We start from the raw sequence: 27,927 nt of genomic DNA on the forward strand, positions 1-27,927 counted from the left end.
CTGGTATAGTTTTTCTCTTTAGCAAGAGAAATATGTTTTGTGGTAGTAATGCTGGAAGGATTTCTGCTGTGTATATTTTACTGAGCAGTTTGAGAGGAATCTGTCATTTTTTTCTCTTCATATAACACTACACTGAGATGGAGTGCAGGAAATTAAAAATTCACTAAATGTTTGCCTAATTAATGAAGTTTCATTACCTATCAGCAATAATTACTAACACAGGTTTCCATTCATATTCAAGAAATATTTATAAAAATAAAAAATAATGAATCATTACATGAGTAGAAATCTGTATCGCATGAATGATAGCCAGTTGATTGTTACTGTGTTCTGTATACTACAGCTTGTATAATAACAAATGTATCATGTATATGGTGTGTTTATTTTTAATGTCTTTAAATATATTAAAGCTTTAAATAACATTAAATAACCTTTACATAACATACGGTTAAATAACATTAATAATTATGTCAGAAAATACAGCCATATTTGTTAATTAAATTTTATGATTATTATAATCCTGTAACATGACTTATTTTTATACACCACCTTACGTATGTGATGTTTGCAACATCTCAGATGGTAATTTACTTCAATGTTTGGGAACAACTACCATGTCCATTTTCATATGTTTGTGTTTAAATGCATAATTATTGTCTTTGTCATTTCGAAATAACTTGAAATAATTATATAAAATAATACATTATGGATTAATCACGTAAATACATAGGGCCAAAAGTTTGTGGATAGCTGAACATAACACTCAAGATGTAATTTTTGAAGAGCCCGTTCCATATTTAGCCCCCCTTTGCTGTTATAAGGGGCATCGAGTGGTTAAGGCTCTGGGTTGTCAGAAGGTTGGGGTCCAACTCCCAATACCACTGAGCTACCACTGTTGGGCCCTTGAGCTGGGAGATGCGAAAAAAAGAATTCCACTGTGCTGTAATGTATGTGTGGCGATAATAAAGGCTTCATCTTCTTATAATATCCTTCAGTCTTCTCAGAAGGTTTTCCATTAGATTTTAGAGCATGGCTGTGGGGATTTGCCCATTCATTTAAAAGTGATGGTCTGGTATCAACAAACATTTGGCCATATAGTACAAGTGAACGGATAAATAAAATACAATACATGTATATGTTCATTTAAAATGTCTCTTAGCAGTAAAAGCTGTCACACTTTCTTTATCTATGGACAAGGTTTAAGCAGGTGTTACTTAGAAAGTGTCACTTGCAGGACATCCCAGTGGACACCTCTGTCTCTCAAACATTTCAAACTGTTCATCCCAGAACATCATGGTTGAAGGTTGGGTGACTGTTCCAGACAGCACTGCCTCTCCAAATTTCTCTTGCACAGTTTTAAAGTGTTTGGAATGATTTGATGTCAAAGCTCTAAACATTTGATTGGCAGTGTGTGTATTTTTACAGATAAGGCTGAATTTTGAAAACAATATGAAAATGTCTTCAGTTTTAAATATTCACCTGCATTACAGAAATTTTCATTTTCTCATATTTTTAAAATTTCACATCGATATACATGTTTTCTATAAAAACATTGATATTCCATTTTCTGTATCAGAGTTCATTCCGGCACTTGATCAATTTATGAAAGGCTTTCTTAAAGTCCTCATTAAATATAGTATAAATGAGTGGATTGATTAGGGAGTTAAGGTATCCAAGCCAGGTCAGAAATGTAGCTATTTCACTGGAGGGGACACATCTGTTGCAGATGTTAATAATCACTTCCTGAATGAAGAATGGCAGCCAGCAGACAACAAATGCCCCAAGAATGAGGCCCAGAGTCATGGCTGCCTTTCTTTCACGTGCCCCTGAAATCCGTTGTCTTTTGATCGACCTCTCACTGTGACGCTGAAAATTTGGGCTTGCTGCAGAGATGCGCCCCTCTGTAGAGGGCTCTGACATTGACTTCTCTGGTAGGGTAAGTACATCATGGCTCTGCTGTTCTCTGTCAGAGCACATAGGGATCTTGTTTCCATTTATTTCAAGCTTGTTCATGGGGCTGGGCCTTCTTTTGTGGTAAAGAATTTTAGCTGCTTGGTATATTTTGTAGTAAAGGATAAGAATGAGTATAAGGGGGATGTAGAAAGCCCCAAAAGTGGAGTAAAGGGTGAAAGCAATGTTTTCATGCTTTATGAGGCATTCTTTCTCCTGTGCTTCTTCGTCTGTTCTGTGGTGTCCCCAGAGCATTGGAGGTAAGGAAATGAGAATGGACAGGAACCACACGACACTGATCGTGACAGCGGCCCTTAAAGATGTCCTTTTCCTGGAGTATTCCACAGCATCAGTGATGGCACGATAACGATCCACAGCAATAGCAGCCAAGTGCAAAATGGAGCATGTGCAGCAGGTGATGTCAACGCTGAGCCAGATGGTGCACATCACCTCACCCATGACCCACGTCTCCTTCACGATGTAGACAATGCTGAAGGGCATGACCAGGATGGCCACCAGCAGGTCAGTCACAGCCAAAGAGCAGATAAGGTAGTTGGCAGGGTGGTGAAGTTTGCGAGTGACAATGATGGCAGTGATGACTAAGGAGTTGATTGCTGTGGTTAACAGAGCTAGCACAGACAGAGTGAGAGAGAGAAGGATCATGCCTGCAGGATTTCTACCAAGCCCATCTGTGCTGCTTGAATTCCTGCTGTTTGGATCCATGCCTGAGACCAAATACAGAGAAAAGAGAAAATATTTGTAAAGCATTTGGGTTTTGGATACTTTTTTCTTCAGCCTCTAGATCACCCTCAAAAATTGCTTCTTTTCAAAGAAGGGATATTTGAAAATTATGTTTGGCCACCATTTTCACCACATCACTTTCAACAGGGCCACTAATGAATTGTTTCCTTAAGGATGTTTTGTGTCTGTGCCTGTTGTTTCTGAATTTAGTTACTAGATAGGAAGTGCCATTTAATACAGTGATTCCAATTCCCACCATGAAGGGTATAAATGAGTTGCAGTACTGTGGCTCACCCAGACACTATGTAAAAATAAATATTTTGCAAGAAATGTTAGTAAGAAATGTTAGTTCTCTGGAGGAACTCGAAGCACATTTTTCTTGTTCAACAACAAATTTAACTAATGAGCTCATTATTTTTTGATAAGGGATTATTTCAGTTACATTTCCCTGCAATACTGTGTTTCTTCTAGAGATAACAGATCTTCTAATAGCATGATCAAAAGTGTGTGGACACCCAAACATCACCTCCAAATGTGTTTTGAATATGTGTATCTCATTTTAGAATGTGGCTGTGGGGATTTGTTTCCATTCAGCCACACGGGCATCAGTGAGGTTGGGTGATAATTAGTAACGTTAGGCGATAAGGCATTCACAGTCTGCATTTCAATTCATTTCTTAGATAAATGGGGTTGAGGGCAGGGCTCTGTATAGGTGCGCATCCATGGAAACCCACTCCATGAAGCTCATGACTAACAATTCTTGTGCTGATGCTTCTAGAGGCAGTTGTTTACTCAGAGATGAATCTTGTGTGATGCACGCATGACAGTGCCATGTTGAGAATAAAAGAGCTCCCCATTACAACCCATTCTATTGCCAATGTTTGTCTAAAAAGATTTCATGACTGTACACATGATTCATGTACTGTTCATGTACTGTATGCATGATTCAAGTGTACAGTATAGCTGAAATAACTAAACACACTAATTACACATCCTTTTGGCCATGCATTGTTTTTTGCTATCATTTAAAGTATATTTTACGTTCTATCAAGATGCATAGACCTGAAAGAATAAACCTTCAGACTGACTGTACCCTCATGGTAATCTAAATTCAATCTTAATGACACCGAATATGCTATACTCACAAATATGGTAGATTCAAAGAAGTCTTACTTCAATATAAATGTGGTCTATAGAATAAACCACATAGGCCAGCATTTTTAGTATCACTAATTTGAATGACTGAATGGGCAAAAGGAGTGAGCTTTTTGCTTTTGAACATCATAGAACACAGCAGTATGTCTGCATGGTTGACTGGCAACCATTTCATTAGGGGTAAAAAAAATAAATAAATAAATCCAAATTCACAAAAACATCCTGTGAACAAAACACCTTATGGATTGCATTGGTCAAACTGGAGAGTTGAGTCAGAGTGTGATGATTACCCTAAAAACCAGGCTACAATAAATCAAATTACCAGACTAAAATACATTTACATTTAACTTTAAAATATCACTTTAAATACACCACATATTACTTAGGTTTTTGCTTATATGGGCTAAAACAGCTCAAGACTAGGTAAAGTGCCAATGCTGTCAGTGAAGAACAAGGAACATGTTTCTACTGGGCAAAGAAGAAGAACTGTTACCGAGTCAAAAGGTACTGTATACTGTATTCAACAAATACTGTATGCAGTCTGTCATGCCCAAGAAGGCACCACATGCTACTAGACAGGTGTACATAATAAACTGGCAACACAGTGTATATATATATATCGAAGGAATCTTTTTCAGAATAACATTCATAGTATTGTGTATTTGAGCTTGAAAATCCACAATATGGAGGTGAGTGCTGCTCTCAGAGAGGTAGAGCTAAATGGCAAGAGGTTAAAGGTGAGAGTGTCAGTAACAAACACTAAGCTCGGAAACCCATAACACATGTTTCTGAACCTCTACTGGTTTTATGGGCATAGTTGTCATAGTGATGGTTTTATCTCTGGAATGGGAAAAGGCACTTACGGAATGAAATACTAAATTTTTTTACTATTATTTTACTATTTCAAGTCAATTTCCCAGTAATTCATCACCTTAAAAAAGTCCATTCACAACAGGTGCTTCAATTAAACACAGCACATGGTCAAAAGAAATTAGGTTTTGCTGAATGCATAACCTTCAGTCCGACGTTCTTTTTATGTGAACCCTGGGCAAGGTAGTCAGAGAGTTAATAAAGGCTGTTGTAAGTGAAGTACAATTTGATATATTAAATTAATTCTTTGTGAAGAATTGAAAATTTAGTTGATGAACTGGAAATATTCATGCAGAGAAATCCCTGAAAGCTATCTTGCAGACAATCACTGTTCTAAAATAAGCCAGACAATTACAATGAAAAAAAAAAAAAAATCCACAATGACTTTCATTAGAATTATATTCACACCAAAGAAAAATGCCAAGATCTGCCCATTAATGTCTGGTGAGATTAATTAAAGCTAATTTTTGTCACATACTCTAAAATTAATATATTTATGCATTATTTGATCAATAATGAAATTATTCATATCATGTTACAGGTGTGAATAACAATGAGAAGCCTTAGTCTTAAAACTGAATCATAATATTGTGGTTCTATTTGGGGATGAGGTGGGTGGGGCTAAAACCCAGGTAACCTGCCTGATTTGCAACCATGGTACTTTGCTGGTACTATGACCCCTTAAACATGTAGTGGTAAAATCTAATGAAAAATGTTATGTAAGAATTAAGCATTGGAAATACTGGTTAATAATGAATGTTAAACAATCATTTACTCATTGCTGTATTCGACCAATTAAATGCTAAACAGATTTATTAAAATTAAAAATATCTATTCTCTTGGTGATGTGGTTCTTGGTTACATCTAGAAATATATCAAAACAAGTCTACTGGCAGGCTAATGATGTGGGTTAATTTTCAGCAAATATTTATATGCTCTTTTAACTTTCATTTCTGTCATCACCAGAAAGACAGCAGCAGTATATACACTACAATGTACAATATTCACATCACAGTGCATACCCAGTGCTCCACCTCCCCTGAGTACTGCCACCCATGACTCATTTTCACAGCTCATGAAAAACTGTTTAAATGCACACTGAAAGCACCTCCATTTGTGAATAGATTACTTCCCTCAAGAAACATGCTGTTTCCATACTATGTCATGTAAACCTGTCACATCTATATCTTCATGCCTCTGAGGTGGAAGTCAGGATTCTACTGTGAGAGAACCAGCTAAATTCCACAAAGTTACAATCTGACTCATAAGAATCATAAGAAAACTGCAACTTAAGCACCTGTGAGCTCTGTGCCATCAAGCTAGACCTGGAGGTGGCTAAAGGTGGCCCTTCATCTTTTCACTATGTTGACTGATCCCATGGGCACACCCTGGAGCCTATATACTTTTCTCCTTTTGCTTTTCTGTTCCAATTTAATCTCTGCTGTGCAGAAATATGTCATCTCCTGGACAGTATATGCCCAGGGCAAGACATCTTTGCAGCTCCATGCAGGAAACCTAGACACCCTCACCTTTAACACAATCATTTTCAGAAATGATGGGATGACCATGGTCCAATCTTTTGGTGGGCTTCATTAAGTCTCTGAAAGTAATTCTTACAGTGGTAGGTCTCTCTAAAGCCCACTCTCTCCTCTGATTACAAATAAAAAAAAATTAGACCAGAAATCTACCTCAGGTGGTCATCATCAAGAGTCCAACAATCCAATGAACAGAAAAGTTTATCTAAACAACATTGGCCACCACACAACGACAGTAGCAGGTAGCAAAACACAAACAAAATGCATATACACAATATTCCAGCTGGGTGTTAAGCATCCATGGAAAATTGAAGGGCTGTACTTTTTAAAAAAAAATTTTTTAGATTGAAGGCATAGTTGCTGGATCAGTACATGGAAGTCTATTAACCACACCAATCCAGTTCTCTCTTTCACTTATTCACACATAGACGTCAGAAACTAGCCCTCTGAGGAAAAACCACTTTACAGAGCCAGCACTACCCACACCTTTCCCAGAGTACCAGCACTGAAACTGTTCAAGCCACATTCCCTCACCTTCCCCTTCCCATAAGTCTTACATAAATATCCCCTCTAGGGCTCAGCTAGCACACCTCGCTTTGACTTTTTCACATTAACCTTTGCACTCAAAATTAAGAGTTTTGAAAATGGAAGAGATAAATAATAATTGACTGGACTAACTAAAAAACAAAGGAAAATAGTGTTTGGATATGTCATATTCTCCGACAACTGCATTGCACTATGAAGTTGAGTATTACTTGATTATCAGTGCAGTATTACAAATGCAAGGGTTTCTATATAATTATAAGTGATTCAATATAATTCAACTAAACATATATCCATGTAGAGGACTGGCAACATGCCAAGTATTCATAACCAATTTCCACTTTCCAGATACTATTAACAAGTTGCAGGGAAAAGGAAACCCATATCTGATGGGTTATTTAATCACACTGTGCACATCTCATCTGCCAGTCAGTTAGGATATGCATTGTTTATAGTCAAATTTGGTTCACTCTTTCATTCTGATGACAATGTTGATGCTGAATTCTATTAATAAAAATGGTCAATGCACTAAATGCCAAAATGCTTTTAGGTGGATTTGGAATTCAGTGTGATTGAATAGAGCTATTACAGTGCAAATAATGGCTGAGTTTAATGTTTGAGGTGGGAGAAAAACAGGCAGCAGTTTTAGACATTTCAAGAGGGAAACAGATTCACTGTCTTAAAAAGTCATCTTTATACTTACTCTGATGGCATTAAATCAAATTACCTGCCAGAATATGCACTGGTGTTGTGTATTATTTTAGATAACAAATGCTGCTGTTGTAATCCCCTCTTTCTGAGGTAATATGCATTCCACATAAAACACACTGAGAGTAGTGCTATAATGCTTTTACAATGAAAATGAAATGGACTCCCTTTTTTCACAGTGATATAAAGCAGGTAGGAGGTATTGTCTTTTCCTGCTGTTGATAAAAAAAACATGCTTTACCTACCACTGTTTTCATCTTGTCACAATAACATATATATTATACATCAAAATGTACAACATTCAACACAGGAGGCATTAAAAAAAGAGGCTAAAAGAATATATCACTATTCCAGGATATTGCCAGTAATGTGTTTCATTAATTTCTACTAGCCTAATGCTCATAATAAGCAAGACACTTAGTGAAGGTATACAGTAAAGACAGCATTGTTAAATAATGCCTTCTGATGTTTCATTTTTAACACATGGCTTCACTTTACAAATGAAATGTTATGATATAATGATGTTTGTGCAATATTTGTTAAGCCCTAGAACTCATCTTCATTTATATACTTAGCACATATGATCCACAACTACTGCTTTTGCATCTACATAAATTATTTATACTCATGCACATTTGCTACTACTAAATACACATATGGTATAGTGTAGGTAACTCACAATACTGATCACTGAAACCTTAGAAATAAAATAGTGAATAATGACAAACAATTACCTGATGTGATGGATGCAGTGTAAAATACAGTCATCAAACTAAAAAGTAGATGTGCTACCTGCTATTTATAGCCTGACTGACATAATACTTACCTGCAGGTACAAATATGATACTTGGAAATGAGTGAGGTAACCATTTGAATTGATGAAGAGATAATATGTAAACAATGGCCCAACAATTTGCATAAAGAAATGTAAACAACAATATACAAAGAAGTATTTAAAAATTTGACACCTAGATACATAAACTCTACAAAGGATATAATTTCAAATTATATAATCATATGGATGTAATAAACCCATCAAAGGCTATATTTTAGAAGACAGGCATTGTGGGGGGCTGTTCAGTTTGCCCAACTGTAATAAGCTTTGATATGTTCCAGCAGAATTTATCTTATTTATTATGGAGATGGGTTTAATTTGGTTGACTTGATTAACATATTCAGTTTGGTTTTTCATATTTTTATAACTCAAGTACAAACACATAAGAAATGGACAAACTCTAATTAAGCTTTTCATGTCTGAAGAATTTTATTTTGCTTGTGTGTATGATGACACTATATTTTACACATCACACATTACTGGTTTGTACCAGAATTAAGAACGCTAAGAGTTAAACAACCAAAATAGACATTTTATATCTACAGTGTTGGTCTGTGTGTAATGCATGTAATATAATACACCAACACCATGTGATCAGACAAATTAGAATAATAAGATTCAAATGGAAAGTCACTGAAATGTGCAGGATGCAAAACAAGTTACATTAGTTCTGGTTAACAGTTACTTTTGATCCATGTTGACTTCATCTGGTTAAACCTGGAAATTTGAATATTCCGTCAAAAGACATATCACTTCTGTGTTACTACGTAATTTCAATTCAAACCTACATGTTCCTATAACCATCAGACACCAACTAACCGCATACCCATTACAAATACCAACATATTCCTATTGCCACTACACACACCAAAAAGCCTCTATTTAACCATCACACATATATACCCACACACTTCAACAACCATGCTCTTTATAAAACCAACACACACTCTCTCTCTCACACACACACACACACACACACACCAATATACTCCTACTCAAATAGCCATCACATAAGAACACACCTATAGGGGTGTGTGATAGTTAACACTTAATGTATATCAGTTAAGATTAAGCTTAGGAATATGTTGGTGTATCAATGTAATGAATATTAATGTAATGTAATGGGTGTGAGTGTGTCCTTCATACAATAACATGCCCCTGTGCATCTCCATCCCTCTATCAACATGAACTCAGAGGTGCATTTGGATAACCAGAATAAATTCCTAAACAATTATTCATGGTAATTTTGTAAACTGGCAACTCACTGTATAACCAGCACACACTCACATCCCATTACTAACATAGTTCAAAATGTTCCCAATTACCTGTTACGCAATTAAATACAGTATAACTCCGTAAACGGTGTAAATGCCCAGGATTTTTATTTATAATTAGTGCCTCTGTGAATAGAGTTCAGGTGTATACCCAATGACATCTAAACTCATTAACCTGGTAAACTCTTCAACGACTTACCATGCGCATGTGTACCATGCGTTTGAAGCACTACAACGTTCTCTATGATTGAAGGCACATGCTATATTTAATCAATTAAATAAATAAATAAATAAATAAAAATAAACATACTGCGTCTAAGAATTGCATAGTGCAGAAACTGAAGTAGCCTAATTCAAACCCTTAAGCCTTTTATCTAAATATTTGCAAGGCGCTCTGTTATTCCTGTTTGCAGTCTGTCAACTCGATAACCCGGAGCCGAAATTTATCCATAGTTTCAATCGTGTTTATCAGAGAAACGACTCGCAGGAATACTCACATGTTCGTGTAGTCCTTTAGAGCAGAGCTGTTCGGTGGAGCGGCTTTACAGACAGTGCCCGAGAGCGCGCAAGCAAAGACGGTGACGCGCAACTTGCTGTGGAGTCGGTTCGGGTACACGCATATGGATGTGGGACTGGACAAGAGGATGCGATTTCAGTTCGACCAGCAGGCGAAAAATTTGGTTTTACTTAGCCCCTAACCCCCCAACCTACCACCACCTCCAGCTATGCATGCACCGACACCATACTCTAACCTTCACCTGAATAACTAAATAGAGGACATTCTACATGATATACATACATTAAAGTAGTTAATGAATATATATTAAAGTGTGGGATAAATTGTAAAACAAACAAACAAAAAAAGGTCATTAGATGAGTGGGTATTGGTTTCTGTGTCATCCATGGAGAGGTAGAAAGATCAATACATCTCTGATTTTTCTGATTCATGCAGAGAATGGACTCTTTTCAGTGTATAAAAAAATACAGCATAGAGGTAATTTTAGAGATAATTTAGCAGCTTCTTCTGTGACTAGTAAATATAATAAAACAGTACATAGTGAATAGTAAAAAAAATAAGTAGATGACCACAAAACATGCTGCTCAAACAGTACAATTTAAAAAACGTGCAATGTGCAAATAATAAAAAGGACTGACAATTTGTTCAGCTAAAAGCAACAAGCTTCATCCTCCAAGAAGGTAGGCATAACAAAGAGAAACAGGGCAAAATCAGGGGAAAAAGATGTTGAAAAGGTCAAACTGTCACAGCCAGTGCCCTTTCACTTTCTTTCAGCACATAATGCTAACATCCACTCAACCACTGATTACTGTGCTTGTGAAAAACTGCATAATGCTTCCAATTAAAGAAATGGCTTCTAATTTCACCCACAGTGCTTCCCTCACTATCTGCCTGGGCTACCTTATTCATTCATTTCATAGCACTTATTTATTGTATATTGCTTAACATATAATTGTTTTAATTTTACACTACATATTAAATGCTTTGTTTGCATTTCTGTTGCAAGATTGGTCCCTGGTATTAACAGGAGCTTGAAAGAGTATGTGTTGATTTATTTTAATTTCCCTGGAAGGCCAATGTAGAGAAACAACAATCAAAGCTATAGGCTAGTAATTCAATTACTGTTCTCCCAGAGTGACTTTTAATCTGTTAACCCAGAGTGACTTTTTAGCATCAACAATTCAGACTTGCCAAAAGATATATATATATATATATATATATATATATATATATATATATATATATATCTTGACTAAATAGTTTTACAAGAAAAGAAAAGTGCAAAAATAGTTTCACTGAACTGAAGAACATGTGGAAATGTTGCTTTAATTACTTGCTAATTCCAAGTGGCATTTCCTCTTTCCTATTCTGCTTGCAGAATTATGGTGATGGTAAAATGGACTAGTCTGCAAATATCCAACAGAAGTGGTAGGGATGTTAGCCACAGGCATAACAGTGTTACTTCTGATGGCCACTCTGAAGGGAACTGAAAAACACACACTCAAACCATTCAAGATCAAGATGGTTTTTATCTGGCATATGGTCCCTGCTGCGGCGTCACTGAAAATGTCAATAAGCTGTTGGGTTTTGATCTTTTTTTTGCCTTGAGTGACTTTTTCAGCTATCAAGGGGATATGCATTTTCAACTCCATAGTCGGGGGGATAGTTTCCTCTCTGAAGCCAGCCTTTTATCTCTGGTGAACCCCCATTTCTATGAGGAGAAGAAAATTAGTCATCAGATTTTTCAGCATTGCACTAGTGGTGTACAATGTACCTGTTATCAGAACAATGGACAAACGTTATCTCGTATTATATCACTTTGCAGTTATGAATAGGCTGTTGATTTTTGCAAAATATGCAAATTTCCATTTTGGTGAAAAGATGAAACGCAAGAGACAGAAAGAAAGAGCAATAGAGATAGACAGACACATATACAAACACAGATAAAGAGTGAGCATATGTGGTTAATCCTGAGTCTGATTATTACGTAAGTGGATTTCACATATTCTCCATGCATTTGTGTGGGTTTCCTACAGGTACTCTGAATTCCTCCCACTATCCAAAAACATTCTGATAGGTTGATTGGATACATTAAATGTGTGAATCAGTGTGGAAAAGTTTAAGTGCATTGTGCCCGGAGATGTACTGGTATCCCATCTGCAACATGCCCTGTGTTCCAGGGATAGGCTCTTGAACCACCCCAGCTCTGACCAAGATAAAGCAGTCACTGAAGATGAGTTAATGAATTATTTTCAACAGAGGCACACAGGGTCTAGAATAAGGGCATCACCTCAGTGCAATGAAGCCGTAAAGTTCCTGGTCTGCTGTCAAAATGGAAACTAAGGGGGAAATGATTTCCAATTAATATGCTCATCTTCAGGGACTTATGAATTCATTTTTAGAGATTTATTCTCTTCTTTTTCACAACCCATTACAGTTTATTGGTTCAGTCTGGCTGTCCTACTTGAGCTAGGCTTATGCAGAGAAACAGATGAGGAATAAAATGGACAACAAAGTAACCATTATCTCAACAGATTGGTCATGTTCACAGAGAAGGAAAAAAAAATCTTGGCATTTTGTGAAAATATCACAAGGTGGGAAGTAGGATTCAATCATTGAGGGCAGCTAGAAATAGAAAGATTAACAGCATACCTCTAAACCATACTTGAACACAATAGGAAGATGTGCAGGCCAATAAAAGACTTAGAATTGCTATGCAGATGAATAGAAATGTCACAGCATGTGATTTTGATAAGCTAAAGCTATAGGGCAGTTAATTATTGAACCAAGCAGATGTGTTGTCACAGGTGGAGCTGAGTAATAGTCAGCTGTTGATCTGAGTCTTAAGTCATTAGTACTAATTACAATAGTTTTCATTAGCCATGAATCTCTCTCTCTCTCTCTCTCTCTCTCTCTCTCTATTTCTGATTCACTGAAAGCACAAAAGACATAAATAAGAAGCACAACAAACAAAAATAAGCAGACTGGCAGTAATAATACAGAGGTAAAAATGATCAGGCATTACCTGTCGGTTTGACCTGCCTCCTCTCGTCCACAGCTGACAGTCGACCATGCTGCCTGATGCCACCGCCAGCAAAGAATTAACCTACAAAACATAATCAGCACTTATCCAAAACTTGTCAAAATAATGATCTCGGAGCAGAAGGAACATTTAGTCCAAACATCACAATGTACATTGCTATAAAATATTGCAAACAGGATAAATCTCAATTTAATTATGTAACAAATTTGCTGTGGTTTATTTGTGTACTTTTTGTTGAATTGTGTCTGGTTAATGTACTTATGCAAAATCCTTTATGTCTCTGTTCCCAAATACTGTACAACACAGAATCATTTCTGTGCTCTTCATACAATAAGCAGACCAAAAGTCATCAATAAGTTTTCTATTAGTTTTTAAATACACTTTGCTGTATTATCACAGCGTGATTAGGATGATGAAAATATAGCTTTGTGTTTCCATAAAGCACCATTAATTGAGCATGCTATGTGCTAACAGCTTGCTAACAATGAAGAAACCTACTACTGAGTAGTTTGAGATGCTCATTACAGCTTTGGGAAAAATCTTACCAGGGGTAAATCTCAGAGGCATAGAATTAGCATAAATCTGAATTTGCAGGCAGTGTGTTAATCGTTATAAGCTAAAATGATCCTGCTTTTATCTGCATGTGTTTATTCTTATAATGTTATAATGATATGATAATTATAGCTGTGTGCATGTAAAGAGTGAAAATAATTAAAATAGTCTAGTGTGAGTGTTTCAGGACCTTCTAGTCTCTGGATGTTTATACAAAACAGAGTTATCTTAATGTGAAATGTCTCTAGACAATAGTGAAAAAATTAAATAAATAAAATAAATAAATCAATGGCGGTTCTGCTGGAGGAATTGTCTTTTTGATAAGAGAGGTCAGAGGAGAGAGGCCAGATGTCTTTTTGAGCAGGCAAAAAGTCTGAAGTAGCTCAAATAAAAACTCTTTAGAGCTGTGTTGAGCTGAAAAGTATTTCTGAATGCACATCACATATTGAACCTTAAGACAGATCACATCCTGTCAGCCAGGATCTGAGGCTACAGTGGGTACCATGTCTGGGTTGAAGACTGGAAAAAAATAGATTGGAAGAAGACCAGCCCAAGTTTTCCCAGTCTTCAACTACTAAAAGAAACAAAAATCTGTTCACGTGATTGATTGATTGATTGATTGATTGCATCTCTGTTTACATAGTTTTAAGTGTGCTTTATTGCATAGTGTTTCATGACCAACACTTTTCCTCCTGGAACTACAGTTAGGTTATGTTGCAAATTGCCTTAATAGCAATGGCTAATAGCAAGGTAAACATCCACTTTGAGGTACAGATGGAGGGAGTAACAGATGGACAGAAAGCAAATCTGCCGAGGGAAAAGGCTTTCAGCTGTCTGATTTTCCCTCATCATTCTCATTTTCTCTCTTCTCTCTCTCTGTTTCTCTCTCACTCTGCTGTTATGGTCATTTCTTCACTTCATCACATTGTTTCATATGAGGTCATGACCTAATGTTTTTTATTCTTTTTTTTTCCTCTTTTTGTCTAAGAAAAACATGAAACAACACAGCTGCTCAGTTGTCTGTGTCAATCATTAGCCCATTATCAACAACTTGCTTTTGGAGACTAGGGAAAGTCTCTCTCTTCTATCTAAAATATGTGTACTTTTTAACCCTTGACTGTTTTTGCTGTATGTTGAGCTTATCTTTCAAAAATGTCAAGTGTAATTTTGAAATCATATCTGCAGTATGTAATATTCCTACACTATACTTGTCGGTATGATTGTCCCATTAACTAGTGTACTGCTAAGTGGTCATTTTTTTTTGTCATAATAATTTCGCATTTAAAAGATTTCCAAATAGATGTAGTTTGTGATTGATCTTTTGAAATTACAGAGGCAATGATCTGATATTAAACAATGTTACTGGGGCTGAAACTGGACTGAAACAGATTTGCCATTGCTGATCTGATCCAATGCTATGCTGGAAATGTATTTAATCTTGACTGGCAAAATATAAATCATGTTGAAGGTATGCAATTATTTTTTTTTTAAAAATGTGTATGCAATGCTTAATATCATGCATATACAGGGGAAAGCTTCAGTTAATATCAATATCAAACATCAGAAAAACATCATCATCTTCAGCTGTCCAGCTTGAGTCTGTGAGCCTCAGCTTGAGTCTGTAGCCTCAGATTCTTGAGTTTGGCTGGCAGGACTGGAACCCCATGTGATCTTCTCCTGATGTAACCCCATCTGTCTCAAGATTTAAAGTGTTGTTCATTCTTAGATACTTTTCTGCATACCACAGAAAGGGATTTGATTAGTTGAGTTACTATAGTCTTTCTGTCAGCTGGAAACATCCAGGCCCTACTCCTCTAACCTTTCTCATCAACAAGGCATTTCCACATGCAGGACAGCTGGTTATTGGATGTTTATTTGTGTTTTGCAACATTCTGTGCAAATTCTAGAGCATGCTGTGTCTGGAAAGAACCCAGATCAGCAGTAAGCTGATCTGAAATACACAAACAAGACCGTCTGGCACCAATAATTACAACAATTACAAAGTCACCAAGATCACATATTTTCCCCATTTTGTTAAAATATTAACCGACGCTCTTGACCTGTATCTGCATGATGTTGTGCATTGTAATGCTGCTACATGATTGGATAATTGGATAATTACATGAATGTACAGGGCTACAGTGAGTGTATATTTAAATATTTTATTTTAAAATGTTTTATTTTGTGGTTTTTAGATTTCAGAAGAAAAACACAATATTGAGATAACTTCATGAAGTGCTTTACCATAATTTTATACAGGAAGTAACTATTAAACTTTGTAAAAGAATGAGTAATTGGTTTGGAGCTTTACATTATTTTTATTTTACTGCTTAGATACTAATCTAACTTAATAGTTCTGTAGACAGACACTCTCAGAAAAATGGATTATGGAGGGAAATGAGGATGAGAAGCAAAATGTCGGTCTTTAGAAATCCTAAATTGCCAGTACAGCTACCTGCATTTTTCACCCTAAAGAGATAATGAAAACCTTTGTTCAGCTATTTCACAGTACGTATGGCTTTGATATCATTCTATGTAATGTAACATTCATAAAGTGACCTGGCACCTGGGCTATTAAGGTGAACTGGTCTGATAATCTTGTAATTAATCTTGAATCTGGGTGCAATGGCGTTGCACTGGGACACTTTCATCCTTGGTCGACGCAGTGCCCTGTTTGATCTTAGCCTCCAGGCTGTTTTTAAGAACTACAAGGGACAAGAGCAGCCCTGTCATTAGCCTCTGCACTTTTATCTGCTTCAAAGCTACTGACTAGTCAATCCCATAAATCATAATGAAAATAAATGACAGCTGCTTACCATTTTGTATAGTGTAGCTCCTTGAAAGTTTATACCATTATTTGTAGAAAAATAATATTCTACATGTCTAGTTCTTTAAGGGTTTTTTTTTTGCAGGCTGATTTATATTTGCCTGGCCTATGATCTAATTATATTTCCCTAGAATGAGGTTTGTGCTTTCTTTTTAATAACAGTCTGAGACTTTTATTAAAGAAACATAGACCAAAAAAAGCACAACTGTACTTGCATAAATGACTGGTGTTCATTCAGACGTGTCTGTCAGTGTAAACTTAGAGTCAGTTTGCAAGCAACTGTTAAGACATTTGTCTGAGAAACAAAGAATATCAAATGGTGTATCATTTACCATTCTACAGAGAATTATTTTCTACAGAAAAACTGAGCTGTTTTACAGTGCATGTTTAAAGGTGAGATGTATTTTTATTAATTACAGACAAATGTCGATTTTAAAAAGAAGATAATTTCAATATGGCCTATCAATAGTGTGGATTACAGTAATAACTTGATTGGCTGCTAAGAGGGTTTAAATGGATCAGAGGTCTCCATAAGGTCTTAAAGTGCTCTAAACCCTCCTGCTGGACATAAGAATATATTGAACCTGAGTTTTCTTAAATATATGTACCTGACAAAGGAAAACCAGTTAAATATCCTTAAAATTTTAGTCCTTACCTTTGTTCCATCTATGTTACTGTTTTATATCATAATATTATGAGATATTTTATCGTAATATTATGAAATACAATAAGGCACATCAGTATTTTTTTTATAAAATATCAGTTACATGATGATAAAAAGGACACATCTTTAATGTCCTGTATAAAGCCACTTGAGTTATGTTTTGCATTGCACTATGACTGCTTTGTTAGATAAATAAGACTGATTCTGCTTGTCAGTCTGAAGGAACTCAAACCAACCTGACATCACAGCAACAGACCAACGTTTACTGAGCTTGTTGCCTAGTTACCAACTAATACCATATGTTTTCATTTCCAATCAGGAAATGCCTTAGATGGACCATAGAATTTTCCATTATATTACAGGACAAGCCTGTGTGAAAAAAAAAAACATGTTGACCTGCCATTCTTTTAGAACAAAGGGGTCACTGATAAGTGGTTTTAGTTTCCAAAAAGGATTCTGCTTATAATCTCTTGTTGATATCAATGTATGGATCATTTTTTGTAGGTAAACCATTTATTATTTATTCATGGAATACTGTTTTATACATTAACTGCTAATATCACCAAAGTCTTTCCTCATGTTTATCTTACAGACCCCTTAGGATTCTATGAAGTCTTGTTTTTTTTTACGCCATTGTCATTCTGTACGCTGTACTTTTACTGTTACATGTAACACAACTGCATGTTTACTACATTACTACATACATCTGTAGTGTTTGTACATTCTGTACTATGTAACATAATTGTAACATAATCAGGTTCCACTGCTACCACATGTAAAATGCAACTTGCACATCATATTGTATTTATTCTTATTATTTCTTATTTCTATAAGCTTTCTATACAGCTTCTGAAATTTAGTTTATGTATATGCACAGTCTAATGAGAAGTAGGCCTGGTTTTCATTTCACTGCATGTTGCAAACTGTGTCTGTGACATAAAATCTTGAATCTTGAATATCCACTTATTTATTTAGCCCTCATGAGGTCTCCAGACCATGTCAGCTAAGTCTGAGTCTCTGAGTTTTCTGGTCTGTACAATATTGTGTTATATTCAGTTTAATTTGATAAAGTTTCTTTAAGTTGTCTGTGTTTCAGTTACATGACAATAATTTTTTTGGGTTCTTTTTGGCTTCACTGTGTGTGCAGTATGACAAGAAGTTTTCTTCTTGGCCAAATTTCAACTATGTATATATATATCATTTTTATATATACAACATTATATTATATTATATTATATTATATTATATATATAACATTTTTATTATAACCATATTTCTTTTACTCATGAATGTATTACATATATTTATATTCATTACCTGATTTGTACAGGTATATTGAAAGCTCTTTGTTTTGTTTCATGGTTTAAAATATTCCAAATTAGTCCAAATAAGTTAACAAAGTTATCTGTCTAAATGGAAAAGCTTTGCAAATTTTGCATTAAGGAAACAACTATTTTTTTTATTACATTCTTTTTTAAATTAATGTTTAAGAGAGAAAGGAAAGAACCACACCTGTGTACAGTGTATACAGTGAACACAGTTAGACCTTTTGCTATTTTTTAGTGGGATAAAATATTCTAGCTCACTTACAACTGTTTTGTAAATTCAGTGTGTATGTTAATTCGCTGCAGACTGTAGAGAGAGAATGATGAAAATGGAACAAGGAATGATTAAGGCATTTCTCTTGCTGCATAAATAACAGCAACTAATGATTACTAAACAGAGAGCTTCAGGTAGTCAGTACTCCCATAAACTGATCATCTGGGAGAAATAATACAATAGACTGTAGCAATGTTGTATATACTGTAGATTACAGTTTATTAAAATGATGACATGACATTCAAATTCTGTGCCAGACATCAAGGATCAAGAACATTCAGTAGTGGGTATGCATCAGAACATATATTAAATATATAAATCCTTAGAACAACTTTGCTTGTTTTCACATATGTAACCCATTAACAATAAAAAAAATAAATAAAACCAAACATTTGGCCATAATAAATAAACTCTGCCATCTAATGTGGACCTATGAAACTAGAGCTGCCTTGCTTGGCCTCTACTCTAACTTTTCAGTATACTGAGAGATACTGAATATGATGATGAAATTATCTTCATTGCCACTGTTTTTCCTGTTTATTCATTGAAATCCGAGTCACTGATCCCTCAAGGCAGATGTTTTAGGAATTAAATGTACGGTTGTCTTGATATTCATCAGTACACTGAGCTCCACAGTAGTTCATGTTTGCATAATTAAGAAATTAAAGCTGGGAGCTGTGGCCTGTTTTTCAGATGACATTTATCACAGCCACTTGATTAATTTTCAGGCAATGAAGTGTAGCGGCCAACAGCTGTTAAAGAAGTTAAAGATTGTTTTTTTGGGACGGTCAAAAGTACACAGTACCAATAATGTTATAAATATCTGGGAATTGCACTTGAATTATGTGGATTAATATTAGGATTTAATATTTTTGTAAGATATGGGCGCTAGCTTAAGAAGCTTGTAAACATACATCGTATTACTGTTAACCTTATTTGTATACTACATAAATGTGTATTAAATGGTTAAGCTGTGATACCTGTGAGAAGGTGTGCATAGCTGCTGTTCCCACTAAAGACCTGGTTAAAGGGTTGAGGTGTCACCATGTCTGGCCATGAGAGACAGAAGGCTGGAACAGGTGCAAGAGGACGACTCCAGGCCTTCGTTCACTCTCCCCAAGCTAATTAAGAGCAGAGGCTTTGTGCAGTGGTGCCTGGTTAGTCTGGAAGACTATAAGGGCTCAGTGTGCAAGGATTTAGCCTAAGAGACCTAATAAACATTGCCCTACTCATTCAAATTACTGTCCTTCTATCCATTTTCATGGGAATTGGGCTTGTTTGCTGTTTCTGTTCCTCCTGCTTGTCTCTGTTTTTCTGTGTACAAAAAAATGCACACTCATGTGGAGCTTTTTTTCAATATGTGTCATTTTTAAAAGCTGCCCCTTTGTTTTAAAAACCAATAACCTGTTCCTAGCCTCTGGCATCAATATGCCATTAAGTGGAGTTAAACACCTTGCCTAGGGACAAGGCACCACAACACACCAAGCTATAAATGATGAAATTGTCATATTCAAATGCAATGTGTACTTAGTCACAAACTATCTCTTTTTTTTACAACGAGTCTAATGCACTGTCTTGAAACTAACAACATATGCATGCCACAGACTAATTAGGAAGCACTAATTATTCATTATTTATAAATGCTTTCATCTGCAACTTTGTCCTCCTCCTGTTTTGCACAAAAGGATTAAATGTTTTTTTTCCCTCTACAGACATTATTTAACTAACTACATATGAGTGGCCAGACTTATCTGTATTTTTTTTGTATTCCGTGATTTCAATTTTGTATTTTTTGTATTTCTTGTTGTCAATTTTGGCATCAACTGAATATTAAGTTAGTGGCAAAGATACAGCCTTAAACTGCCCATCTAAACACATTTTGCATTAATGACTAACTGATTGCTCTGAAAGAAAACATTTGACAGATTTGAAACAAAAGTATTTGTCTATAAAGTAGTGGGATTTTTTATGTGACAGTTTTACAGATAACTTTTGATGACCTTGGATGACAAAAAATAAATGTTTTATCTGGCCATAGAGATATGGAAAAACATTTTAGGTAGTGTTTTGTGAGCAGGTGTAAATACAGATGTAATGTAGAAAAATGTATATATCATTTCACTTTCATCTCTAAGTGAAAAATACTTAAAGTCATAAAGATAAGCAATTACCCCAGTATGCAATTAGATGATGACGATACAAGTCATTGTCAAACACAAGGACTCTGAAGAGCTATACTTCAACTGTTGATCAGTTGTGGGTGGTCATAAATCTTGGAGAGCCATTCACCTGCTCACTTAAGCACTGAGAGTAAAATGATCACAAGCAACAAGTCAAGGCATCAGGAAGAGGCCTAATCTGGCCAGCTCAAACTTGTGCTGTTAACAATTTCACAAATGGACTCTATCTCAATAGCGGTCATGTAAAAGGTAATCCTCACTTACCAGTTGGCATGCTATACACAAAGAAACGCATAGATAAACAACACTTCAGAATTGGTTAATTGTTCTGCAGAAATATTCTCTGTAATTGTTCTTCTAAAAATGACAGATGTGAAGCATAAAATAAAATAAAATAAAAAAAAAACATTTACATTGACTGAACTCATAAACAGTATGGCTCACATAGAATTTGTTTTAATCATTTTAAAAGTTCACTGTTCTTGTAAAATATATTTACATACTATCTAAGACAATCCAAGTAATAATTGTAATAATTGTAATAATAATAATAATAATAATAATAATAATAATAATAATAATAATAATAATAATAATAATAATAACGATTATTATTATTTATTTATTTATTTGTTATTATTATTATTATTATTATTATTATTATTATTATTTTACAAATGTTCAGCATTTTTAAATCTGCCAAATCATTTACAGCATATTTATATACTTATTCTAATTTCTATTCATGTCTTTCTTTTCATATATATCTGATTTAAAAAGAAAGAAAACAACAACATCTAATCCTTTGTGCAGCATTTTATAATTGGCAGCCTTTGTACATCTCCAGCCTATAAACAGTGGATTTGTGTAAGCAGTGACAGGCATTAACTGAAACCCTCGTGGACAGTGGAAATAGGGGGTGGTGGTGTCAAGTTACCCCTTTTTGCCCTAATTACTGTGCTTTTGCTCAGGAAAGCTGTGGAGGCCTGGTGTAGCCCTGGGAAGGGCAGCATTAACATGGATGAGCAAACCTGAAGGAGAAGCTGGTATAAATACCTGTACAAGCCATGCATGTGTCACACAGGTGGCCTTATACTAGCAGTGTAGTTGACCATAGAGACACAAAGAGGACAGAGACAGACAGAGAGACATGAGCTGCCAGGCCTTCAGCAGTACTGACTCCTTTAGCACTTTGGGCAGCGATTCAGCTGCTCTGCCTCTGCTTATGCACCACGCCGGAGCTGCTGACTGCCTTCCCGTCACCAGCCACACCACCAACATTGTGCCTCCAGGTAACTGCACCATCATTCAGCAGATTCACCTCATTTATCTTAGACTGAAATAGAGGAAAGTACAGTGAAGAGAGTCCTGACATCTGTCAGCACAATCTACAGGCAATTACAAGACCATTACTGAGGACTGTAGAAGTGTTCTATTGCCAGTTGATGTGTTTCTGGTCTACTGTAGGCAATGCTGCTGACACTGTGATTTAATTCATTCAATTAGCTGATAACTTTTCTGCAAAGCAGCATTCACACAGCAGTCTTCCACACTGACTGACCAGTACGCTGTCTAGAAATACTCATAACTGTGAAGACGAAGAGGCTTGTTATAAGTTGATCTCAGAGCAGACAGAGGTGACAGCTGTCTGAGAGAGAAAGTGATTAGGACTTGGTATGGGAGGTCACAGTTTTTCAATTGTACATAGATTCTCCAGAATTACTGCTTACACATCTCTCTTGATCACTCGCTTACATTTAGATTGAACTCATTATCTTTCCATCAACACCACAAACGTTTTTATGCTATTCTTTCCTATACTGTACGTTTTCTTTATTTCCACCCAGTTCCTGAAATATCTACTGACACTGTTTATTTTGATCATACTATATTGCTTATAGTGTTCATTCATTTAAATGTTTTTCCATTTGCCCACCCTATCTAATTTGGCACCAATATTCCACTGGGAATTTTATAATATTTGCTTTTCTTTGACCACACAGCAGCTGTACAGTCTAATGAAAATGGGCTGTGTTGTGTTTTTGTATGTGTGTGTATGTTAACATGTGGAGAGTAATTGATTTGAATATGTAAAAATTATAAGCTCAGTGTGCACAGCTGCTGTTTTCACATGGCAATTACACAACCAGACATGTTGTTGCTTTGACATGTTGATAGCTAAATTAGCATTTCTTCTTTGCATCAGTGACTTGCATGTGAGACAGCTTTGATTAAATGTCCCTAAGAAGCTCACTGAACTGTATGATGTTTTTCTCCCACTCATTGCTATACACAATAAATCCTAGCACTCAAGCACAATTGCTTAACAGTATAATGCACCACTTATGTTATTTCCACCAGCACACAATTATTCACTTGCCTCAGTTTGAATTCAGGTAGGTTACCCTGAACATTTTGAAGAGGACTGATTATCTAATAATGTATTGACAATTGCTGTCATGCTGATATATCATGTGGTGCCTGGTCATCTGCAGACAAAAAGAACAAATAATGAATAGATGTCTATATAATTACAGATGTGAGGTTTAATTCAAGAACGCTTCAATCAAAGACTGCAGTTAGGATTTAAAAAAGAAAAAAAGAAAGAAAAAACTTCAGAAAAAACAGACTGAACATAAGTGGGAATAAGTGTTATAACAAAGCAAGATTTGTTGGAGCTCTGTTGGAGCTCTGTTGGAGCTCTTTGGTACCAAAGGATTTTTTTTTTAAGGAAAATGTTTTTCAACTTTTTTAATTAATCAATTCATTATAGGGCAACTACAGGTTCAAAAACATTAGTGACAAATAACAAATATTAACAATATGAAATAATGACTGTAACACTAAAACATTTATATATGTCTTTTTTCTATTTCTTTTTACCAATATTTTTCAAAGAGTGTCAAATCAATGTGAAGGCTTTGAGATGTGAACCCCTGAGGCACATCTGTCATTCTTCTTATCATTTTGTCCTTTGGATCTAACTGATAAGATTACATGAGTGTCCTGTCCTCTTCTCTACAGTTCCCTCAGGTCTGCCCCTGGTCCAGTCGTCCAAGCGCCCCCACATGCATCTGTCCACTTCTGCCCTGAGCAATGCCTCAGCTGGCCTACACTACTCCATGCCCCCATGTCACTATAGCAACCAGCAGACCACCTACGGCATGATGGCAGGTGTGTTGGGTCGCCTGGCTGTTCGCCTTCGTCAGAGCGCTCTTCAGAAGCCTTCATTCAAAGCATGAATCAGTGCTTTGAGTGATAGCAATCAATGCTACTCTTCGAGTGTGAGTGTGACTGTTTGATGATGACAGCATAGGTTTTCTGTCCCCAGCACAGGAAATGCTCTCAGCCAGCATCTCTCAGACGCGCATCCTGCAGACCTGCAGTGTCCCACACAATATGGTCAATGGAGCCAACTCACTTCAAGGTACAGTCTTCAGAAAAGAACATGAATCAGGCCTTTTTTTTGCTTTTGTTTAAGTTGAAGCTAAGGTCACTTTGTCATTCCGAAATAGATCTTTGTGGTGTACCAAATATGACATTCAATGAAACTGCAGATGAGACAAACTCTAGGATCAAATGTTTGAGGAGATGGACTGAGAAGTGGGAATAGGCTTCCCTCTAGTGTCTATAGGGAGAATTAATATTATGGTGAAGAGTAATATGACTGAGTTTAATCCAAACTTCACTCAAAAACAAGTAGCCTTACAAATAATGACAGCTTGTAAGGAATAAGTGTTTTGTCAGTAAAAACAGAATTCTGTGGTTCCAGTAAATAGCCGTAATAGTATTGAAGCTCTTTAAATTATAATTTATGAATTGTTGAATTATGTGGAGTTTATTTTACAGTTGAAAGGGTGCCTGGCTACAAAAGGTTTGAGAAACCCTGACTTAAAGAAGGCCAAAGGTCATCCATTAATCCCCAAAATATAATTGAATTGTACATAAATCATTATCTATCGTGATATTTTAAGTGCCATAATAAACCAGGATTTTTCTACTGTTATGACGGGTCAAAAAACAGCCTACAAATGCAGCCACCAAATCTATCCACAAGGGGGAAGCACGGTCCTTTTTTTGTGACGATTTGAAAAACCCATTGGTACCAGTAAGGTTACAAGTGGCTTTAGCTAAAATATGGTATATCTAGATGACATACATTGTATAACATTACAATCAACCTAAATTCCTTACCAGTTGTTAATGAACAAACATACCGTTGTAACATTGCTAATTTCTCTGACTTCATGTAACTCTAAGGTGCCCTGGCCCCATGTCTGTATAAGTTCCCTGAGCACAGTCTGGCAGGAGGTTCGTGCACTCTGTCCCACAGTTTCTCCGCACTGCCCCAGGCCCTGTTCACAGATGAGCCCACGTTGGGAGACATCAAACAGGAGCTGAGGAGGAAGAGTCGAGCCCCAGAGGAACCACCAGACATGGACTCACCCCAGATCCGTGAGCTCGAGAAGTTTGCCAATGACTTCAAACTACGCAGAATCAAACTCGGTTTGTCCCTGTCACTTTGTTCTGCCCTGACTAACCTATTTTACACAACAGATCTTTACATATAGTTCATAAGACACAATAATAACTGAATTTGAACTTTTGAACATTTACATGCACTTGAGTCTTACAACTGTTATTACCTGGTTGTTCATTCATTGTTTTTAAGCATCTTCTGCATATTTGACCCCTTTCCATAAGTTTCCCTGTATGATTTTAAAATCCAACTTTAACTATTACAAAAGGTGCAACCATTCACTGATTATTAAATAAGCAACACATCACTTTAAAAGCCAGAGGGATGTAATTTTTTGAACAGGATGATTAGTGTAAATTATGTTATGTTATATTTTATTTTGCTTCCAGATATTATTTTTTTAATTTAGTGCTGCCCTTATTTAGAAATAACAATTTACACGATCATTCTGTTCAAAAATTCACATTCACATTACGTGTGTATAATCACCTGAGCCATTCGTGAAACATATACATATAGTATTTAGACACACGGATGCCACATGCATTGTGCTTTTCCCATGTATGCCATGTGTTTTGTTTTACACATGCGATTTTTACACACCAATAATTGATCTGCACATGTTCATTTTTCATTTGAAGGTTAATTCAAGCATTTAGGTTTCTTTTCATGTGATCTTACCAACAGTTTATTTTTAGATTTTAATTAGATCGCATGATGTCATGTGAATTCACAGGGTGCATACCATGGTGAAATGTACCCTCACATACAGTATGTTTCACTTCTGTTCACATTATTCATATAATAAACACCATCAAATGATGTACATCAAAGTATTCACCCTCCTTGCAGTGAAACTCCAAAATTCATTCTGATGCAACTAGAAAAATGTGATAGCTCAAGGGGGTGACCAAAAAATGACTTAAAGCTGACCAAAATGTTTCAGCAGTCCAAATATAATGTCTGATATGTTCCAAACCTCACAGGTTACACTCAGACCAATGTTGGAGAGGCTCTAGCAGCTGTACATGGCTCTGAGTTCAGTCAGACCACCATCTGTCGCTTTGAGAACTTACAGCTCAGTTTCAAAAATGCTTGCAAGCTGAAGTCCATACTTGCCAAATGGTTGGAGGAGGCTGAGCAGGCTGGTGGTGAGTGATCAACAAGAGCAGCTTACACTGAAAGATGAAATTTACTCTATTACAGTATTCTACTATTGTATACCAACTTCTTAAAAGTTTGTGAGTATATCAGCAAGGGAAATATCTAGGCACATATGGTGGCAACTGTTATCAAAAGGCAATTTATAAAAAATCAGAAATCATGCTCAGGTGTACTGTCTATCTATCTTTCATTTCTCTCCACAGCATTGTTTAATGACAAAATGGGACTTCAAGAACGCAAAAGGAAGCGAAGAACTACCATCAGGTACAATACATGTACAAGTGAATCTCTGAGATCTCTTGCTCTTTCATCATGTCAAAACACCTTTCAGCAGAAATGTATTTTTAATTCACTTCCTCAGTCTTGGGGCAAAAGAGGCACTGGAGAGGAATTTTGTGGAGAAGAGTAAGCCGTCATCACAGGAGATTGTACGTATGGCAGAGGGACTCCATTTGGAAAAGGAGGTGGTGCGTGTTTGGTTCTGCAACCGCAGACAGAGGGAGAAAAGAGTCAAGACAAGTCTACACCATAGCTCTTTTATGCCCAAAGATACTGTTGGAAGACATGATAGGTTATGATGATGACAATGACGACGATGATGATGAATTGTTAAAAAGCTACTCTGCTCAGGCCCAGAACCTTTACCTCTTAACTCAGACAGTCAAAATAACTTCATGTCATAAAGAATGGAGCAATATTGTTCAAGATATTAGAGAATACTGCATGCCTTCATTGTGTGGGGAAAAATGAACTTCCTGATTTGTTAACAGGAGTAAATGTAATGATCTGCCTGTACAGAAATGACCCATTTAAGGGGACATATGCAAAGGAAATGCTGTAAATCATTAGCATACAGCTGTGTTACAATAATATTTTCACATCATGTTGAGGATTTTTTTTTTTATTTGGATGATTCATCTAAGTGTGTGACAAAGCATTTCAATAGAGTAAGTTATTTAAATTAATATATTCAAGTCTGAATTTTGCAATAATTGTCAAATGTAATATATTGAATAAATCTACAAATAATGGAGTGATATATTGATTTCTTATTGCACAACCATAATTGAAAGGGAATGACAATGAAAACACATATAAGAGGGGGGTGTACTGGTTGTGTGAGTTTTTGAAATCTGTCATTCCAGTTGCACTGCCCTTAATACCTTCAGTAATTAAAAATAGATAAAACACTTAATGGCATTGTATTGTATAATTAACAAAGGGTTCAATTAATGGCAGTAAAAACAAAGTGTAGTACTCAATTCACAACAAGCAGATATAAAGAAAGCA

At 36.0% G+C, this 27,927-nt stretch overlaps 2 protein-coding genes across 2 annotated transcripts; one reads left to right on the forward strand and one right to left on the reverse strand.

Annotated features, from left to right (window-relative positions):
- Nucleotides 1-223: 223 nt before the first annotated feature.
- Nucleotides 224-10,295, reverse strand: htr1fa (5-hydroxytryptamine (serotonin) receptor 1Fa). Its single transcript, XM_058392728.1, has 2 exons — nucleotides 10,109-10,295; nucleotides 224-2,675 (listed from the first exon to the last, which is right to left on the reverse strand). The coding sequence occupies exon 2, from the start codon at nucleotides 2,671-2,673 to the stop codon at nucleotides 1,573-1,575; it is 1,101 nt and encodes a 366-aa protein (XP_058248711.1). The 5' UTR covers nucleotides 2,674-2,675; nucleotides 10,109-10,295; the 3' UTR covers nucleotides 224-1,572.
- An 11,761-nt stretch (nucleotides 10,296-22,056) lies between these two features.
- pou1f1 (POU class 1 homeobox 1) lies at nucleotides 22,057-27,832 on the forward strand. The gene is made up of 7 exons (XM_058391315.1): nucleotides 22,057-22,285; nucleotides 24,018-24,167; nucleotides 24,325-24,420; nucleotides 25,254-25,499; nucleotides 26,460-26,624; nucleotides 26,841-26,901; nucleotides 26,999-27,832. The coding sequence occupies exons 1-7, from the start codon at nucleotides 22,144-22,146 to the stop codon at nucleotides 27,213-27,215; spliced, it is 1,077 nt and encodes a 358-aa protein (XP_058247298.1). The 5' UTR covers nucleotides 22,057-22,143; the 3' UTR covers nucleotides 27,216-27,832.
- The last annotated feature ends 95 nt before the right edge of the window (nucleotides 27,833-27,927 follow it).

This window comes from Hemibagrus wyckioides, linkage group LG06 (assembly GCF_019097595.1).
Source record: "Hemibagrus wyckioides isolate EC202008001 linkage group LG06, SWU_Hwy_1.0, whole genome shotgun sequence".
NCBI classification, from domain to species: domain Eukaryota; kingdom Metazoa; phylum Chordata; class Actinopteri; order Siluriformes; family Bagridae; genus Hemibagrus; species Hemibagrus wyckioides.

Bases quoted from the DNA above. Each gene is read 5' to 3' on its own strand.
- htr1fa (XM_058392728.1), bottom strand. From the start codon at position 2,673: ATGGATCCAAACAGCAGGAATTCAAGCAGCACAGATGGGCTTGGTAGA.
- pou1f1 (XM_058391315.1), top strand. From the start codon at position 22,144: ATGAGCTGCCAGGCCTTCAGCAGTACTGACTCCTTTAGCACTTTGGGC. The intron at 25,500-26,459 runs GTTTGTCCCTGT...CAAACCTCACAG, and splicing joins ACTACGCAGAATCAAACTCG to GTTACACTCAGACCAATGTT. The intron at 26,902-26,998 runs GTACAATACATG...TCACTTCCTCAG, and splicing joins AAGCGAAGAACTACCATCAG to TCTTGGGGCAAAAGAGGCAC.